General features: G+C 44.6%; 1 protein-coding gene across 1 annotated transcript in view; it reads right to left on the bottom strand.

The window, feature by feature from the left end:
* Nucleotides 1–5,431, bottom strand: part of LOC311122743 (cGMP-inhibited 3',5'-cyclic phosphodiesterase 3A-like) — a gene marked incomplete at its 5' end in the record, with an annotated part of 70,160 nt that extends 64,729 nt beyond the window's left edge. Inside the window, one exon of the mRNA XM_084197067.1 lies at nucleotides 5,279–5,431. Within this exon, the coding sequence (XP_084053193.1) occupies nucleotides 5,279–5,431 (153 nt within the window). The remainder of the gene's footprint in view (nucleotides 1–5,278) is intronic.
* Nucleotides 5,432–6,000: the final 569 nt, after the last annotated feature.

A 6,000-nucleotide genomic window follows, 5' to 3' on the forward strand; every position in this document is an offset into this window, starting at 1 on the left:
TAACACAAGACATGCAATAAGAGGTCTCTTCACAGTTCCCAGGTCCAGAACAGAGGCTGGGAAACGCACAGTATTAAATAGAGCCATGATTACATGGAACTCTCTGCCACCCCAGGTAACTCAAGCTAGAAATTCAAAAACCTTACGACCAAACGGGGACTGTGAAGAGACACAGCCATTTTCATATATTTTGTATTGTAATTTACACTGTACTATGTATTGCATTCTGTAGGTGGGTGGCCTTGACCGAATCCTTGGCTTGTGCGAGCCGTAACGGCTCATAGGGCAGGAGCCATCTACTGTTTCTGAAGCATGAGGCAGAGGCAGGAGATGATGTAGTATTATATAGTATTATGTCGTATTATGTAGTGTTATGTAGTATTATGTAGTGTTATGTAGTATTATGTAGTATATTGTAGTATTGTGTAGTGTTATGTAGTATAATGCAGTATTATGTAGTATCATGTAGTATTGTGTAGTGTTATGTAGTATAATGCAGTATTATGTAGTATTATGTAGTGTTGTAAACACACCAGCTGGCTGGTGTGTTTACGGACATATTCAATCTCTCCCTTTCCCAGTCAGCTGTCCCCACATGCTTCAAGATGGCCACCATTGTTCCTCTACCCAAGAAAGCAAAGGTAACTGAACTAAATGACTATCGCCCCGTAGCACTCACCTCTGTCATCATGAAGTGCTTTGAGAGACTAGTCAAGGATCATATCACCTCTACCTTACCTGCCACCCTAGACCCACTACCGCCCCAATAGATCCACAGACGATGCAATCACCATCACACTGCACACTGCCCTATCCCATCTGGACAAGAGGAATACCTATGTAAGAATGCTGTTTATTGACTATAGCACAGCATTCAACACCATAGTACCCTCCAAGCTCATCAGTGAGCTCGAGGCCCTGGATCTGAACCCCGCCCTGTGCAACTGGGTCCTGAACTTCCTGACGGGCCGCCCCCAAGTGGTGAAGGTAGGAAACTGCTGATCCTCAGCACTGGGGCCCCACAAGGGTGCGTGCTCAGCACACTCCTGTACTCCCTGTTCACCCATGACTGCGTGGCCAAGCACGCCTCCAAATCAAGTTTGCAGACGACACAACAGTAGTAGGCTTGATTACCAACAATGACGAGACAGCCTACAGGGAGGAGGTGAGGGCTCTGGGAGTGTGGTGCCAGGAAAATAACCTCTCACGCAACGTCAACAAAACAAAGGAGATGATCGTGGACTTCAGAAAACAGCAGAGGGTGCACCCCCCTATCCACATCGACGGGACCGCAGTGGAGAAGGTGGAAAGCTTCAAGTTCCTTGGCGTACACATCACTGACAAACTGAAATGGACCACCCACACTGTCAGACAGTGTGGTGAAGAAGGTGCAACAGAGCCTCTTCAACCTCAGGAGGCTGAATAAATTTGTCTTGGCACCTAAAACCCTCAAAAACTGTTACAGATGCACAATTGAGAGCATCCTGGCGGGCTGTATCACCGCCTGGTACGGCACCTGCACCGCCTGCAACCGCACCGCCTGCAACCGCAAGGTTCTCCAGAGGGTGGTGCGGTATGCACAACGCATTACCGGGGGCAAACTACCTGCCCTCCAGGACACCTACAGCACCCGATGTCACAGGAAGGCCAAAAAGATAATCAAGGACATCAACCACCCGAGTCACTGCCTGTTCACCCCGCTATCATCCAGAAGGCGAGGTGTTACGGATACAGGTATCCTGTATGTGTTTTTGTGTTTTTCCTCTCCTTCTGCCCTAATCACAGGTGTCCTTGGTGTTCCTGATTGGAGGTCATTGGTGTGTCCCACCTGTCAGTCATCAGTTAATCTGCTGATTAGTGATTAGTGGACATTTCTCCTGATTGCACCACCTGTTTCTGTTTTTTTACCCAATCATATCACACATCCCCTTGTTTTAAAAGCTAGTCAGTTGTGTTTGCTGACAGAGAGACTCTTTTTGTTTGTGAGTATGTATACGGTGGTGTCTTGTTTTTGTGTACTCACTCGTTAACTGTTTAGTCCGTATGGTACCTATATTGTTTGTTTGTGCAATTTAGCAAGTCGCCCTTGGGCATACACTACCCGTAGGAAAACCTTGTCTAAACACACTAGTTAAACCTGAGCGGACCACCCACTGTATTCTTGTATGGTTAGCAGTAAGCTTAGTAGTTCTTGAGGCAGGTAAAATCAGTTTAGGGGTTTTTGACTTTATTGTTTCATTCCTTGGGTCCAGCTCAGCCCCTTTTCCCCAAACCATTTACCGTGTGTTTTATAATAAACATTTTGTGTTTGACGGTAGCATTTGGTTGTTGGTGTATTTTGTTCTCACTGATCCTTGGCAATAGCCTAATTTGCATTAGTTATGTTACGGGCCTCTTTCCCATCCCCCCTAGACTTTTAAAGCCACAGGGTTCGTAACACGAGGTCAGTACAGGTGCATCAAAGCTGGGACCGAGAGACTGAAAAACAGCTTCTATCTCAAGGCCATCAGACTGTTCAACAGCCATCACTAGCACATTAGAGGCTGCTGCCTATACAGTGAGGGAAAAAAGTATTTGATCCCCTGCTGATTTTGTATGTTTGCCCACTGACAAAGAAATGATCAGTCTATAATTTTAATGGTAGGTTTATTTGTGAGAGACAGAATAACAACAAAAAAATCCAGAAAAATGCATGTCAAAAATGTTATTAATTGATTTGCATTTTAATGAGGGAAATACGTATTTGACCCCCTCTCAATCAGAAAGATTTCTGGCTCCCAGGTGTCTTTTATACAGGTAACGAGCTGAGATTAGGAGCACACTCTTAAAGGGAGTGCTCCTAATCTCAGTTTGTTACCTGTATAAAAGACACCTGTCCACAGAAGCAATCAATCAATCAGATTCCAAACTCTCCACCATGGCCAAGACCAAAGAGCTCTCCAAGGATGTCAGGGACAAGATTGTAGACCTACACAAGGCTGGAATGGGCTACAATACCATCGCCAAGTAGCTTGGTGAGAAGGTGACAACAGTTGGTGCGATTATTCGCAAATGGAAGAAACACAAAATAACTGTCAATCTCCCTCGGCCTGAGGCTCCATGCAAGATCTCACCTCGTGGAGTTGCAATGATCATGAGAACGGTGAGGAATCAGCCCAGAACTACACGGGAGGATCTTGTCAATGATCTCAAGGCAGCTAGGGCCATAGTCACCAAGAAAACAATTGGTAACACACTACGCCGCGAAGGACTGAAATCCTGCAGCGCCCGCAAGGTCCCCCTGCTCAAGAAAGCACATATACAGGGCCGTCTGAAGTTTGCCAATGAACATCTGAATGATTCAGAGGAGAACTGGGTGAAAGTGTTGTGGTCAGATGAGACCAAAATCGAGCTCTTTGGCATCAACTCAACTCGCCGTGTTTGGAGGAGGAGGAATGCTGCCTATGACCCCAAGAACACCATCCCTATCATCAAACATGGAGGTGGAAACATTATGCTTTGGGGGTGTTTTTCTGCTAAGGGGACAGGACAACTTCATCGCATCAAAGGAACGATGGACGGCGCCATGTACCGTCAAATTTTGGGTGAGAACCTCCTTCCCTCAGCCAGGGCATTGAAAATGGGTCGTGGATGGGTATTCCAGCATGACAATGACCCAAAACACACGGCCAAGGCAACAAAGGAGTGGCTCAAGAAGAAGCACATTAAGGTCCTGGAGTGGCCTAGCCAGTCTACAGACCTTAATCCCATAGAAAATCTGTGGAGGGAGCTGAAGGTTCGAGTTGCCAAACGTCAGGCTTGAAACCTTAATGACTTGGAGAAGATCTGCAAAGAGGAGTGGGACAAAATCCCTCCTGAGATGTGTGCAAACCTGGTGGCCAACTACAAGAAACGTCTGACCTCTGTGATTGCCAACAAGGGTTTTGCCACAAAGTACTAAGTCATGTTTTGCAGAGGGGTCAAATACTTATTTCCCTCATTAAAATGCAAATCAATTTATAACATTTTTGACACGCGTTCTGTCTCTCACTGTTCAAATAAACCTACCATTAAAATTATAGACTGATCATGTCTTTGTCAGTGGGCAAACGTACAAAATCAGCAGGGGATCAAATACTTTTTTCCTTCACTGTAGACATAGACTAGAAAGCACTAGCCACTTTAATAATGTTTACATATCTTGCATTACTTATCTCATATGTATATACTGTATTCTATACTATTCTATGGTATCTTAGTCACTTTAATAATGTTTACATATCTTGCATTACTCATCTCATGTGTGTATATACTGTATTCTATACTATTCTACTGCATCTTAGTCCATGCCGCTCTGACATCACTCGTCCATATATGTATATATTCTTAATTAATTCCTTACTTAGATTTGTGTGTATTGGGTATGTGTTGTGAAATTGTTCGAAATTACTTGTTAGATATTACTGCACTGTTGGAGCTAGAAGCACAAGCATTTCGCTACACCTGCAATAACATCTGCTAAACACGTGTATGTGACCAATAAAATGTGATTTGATTTGATTTTATAGTATTATGTAATGTTATGTAGTATTATGTAGTGTTATGTAGTCTTATGCAGCATTATGTACTGTTATGTAGTATAATGTAGTATAATGTAGTATTATGTACTGTTGTGTTCTATTATGTACTGTTATGTAGTATAATGTAGTGTTATGTAGTTTTATGTAGTGTTATGTAGTATAACGTAGTATTATGTAGTATTATGTAGTATTATGTAGTATTATGTAGTATTATGTAGTGTTATGTAGTAATATGTAGTAATATGTAGTATTATGTAATATGATGTAGTGTTATGTAGTATTATGTAGTATTATGTAGTTTTATGTAGTATAACGTAGTATTATGTAGCGTTATGTAGTAATATGTAGTATTATGTAATATTATGTAGTGTTATGTAGTACTATGTAGTAGTATGTAGTTATGTAGTATTATGTAGTACTATATAATATTATGTGGTGTTATGTAGTATTATGTAGTGTTATGTAGTATTATATATGTTATGTATATTATGATATTATATTTTGTATTTTACTTGTGTTTTGTTTCCTGTTTGGACCCCAGGAAGAGTAGCTGCTGCTTTGGCAGTGGCTAATTGGGGATCCTAATAAATACTACTACTGCAATGATACACAATACATACAGTATATTGCAAGTTACACATATATCATACATAATACATATATTGCACACTGCCCTTCACATTCTGTCAGAGCCGTACAAACACGAGTTCAGGTCTTACCTGGATGGTGAGCTGAGTAGTGAGCAGGCTACTGACGGCCCGGAGGGAGGTGCAGGTGTTGGGGGGCAGCGAGGGGTCCGCCAGCAGGTCTGAGATCAGGCCGTGGGCCTCGCCCATCACAGCTATATCCACCACCACACTGGTGCCCAATGACTGCAGAACGGGAAGAGAGGGGGAGGGGGAAAGAAGGAGAGGGGGAGAGAGATGGAAGGGAGAGGGGGAAGAGAGGGAGAGGTGGAAGAGAGGGAGAGGGGGTAGAGAGGGAGAGGAGGGAGAGGGGGAGACAGGGAGGATAAGAGAGGGAGAGGGGGAAGAGAAGGAGATGGGGAAGAGAGGGAGAGGGGGGAGAGAGGGGGGAGAGAGGGAGAGGAGAAGAGAGGGAGAGGGGGAAGAGAGGGAGAGGAGAAGAGAGGGAGAGGGGGAAGAGAGGGAAAGGGGGAAGAGAGGGAGAGGGAGAGGGGGAAGAGAGGGAGAGGGGGAAGAGAGGGAGAGAGGGAAGAGAGTGAGAGGGGGAAGAGAGGGAGAGGGGGAAGAGAGGGAGAGGGAGAGGAGAAGATAGGGAGAGGAGAAGAGAGGGAGAGGAGAAGAGAGGGAGAGGGGGAAGAGAAGAAGAGGGAGAGGAGAAGAGAGGGAGGGGGGGAAGAGAGGGAGAGGGGGGAGAGAGGGAGAGGGGGAATAGAGGGAGAGGAGAAGAGAGGGAGAGGGGGAAGAGAGGGAGAGGG

The sequence above is a fragment of the Coregonus lavaretus genome, assembly GCF_964263955.1.
Source record: "Coregonus lavaretus genome assembly, contig: HAP1_SCAFFOLD_721, whole genome shotgun sequence".
Taxonomy (NCBI): domain Eukaryota; kingdom Metazoa; phylum Chordata; class Actinopteri; order Salmoniformes; family Salmonidae; genus Coregonus; species Coregonus lavaretus.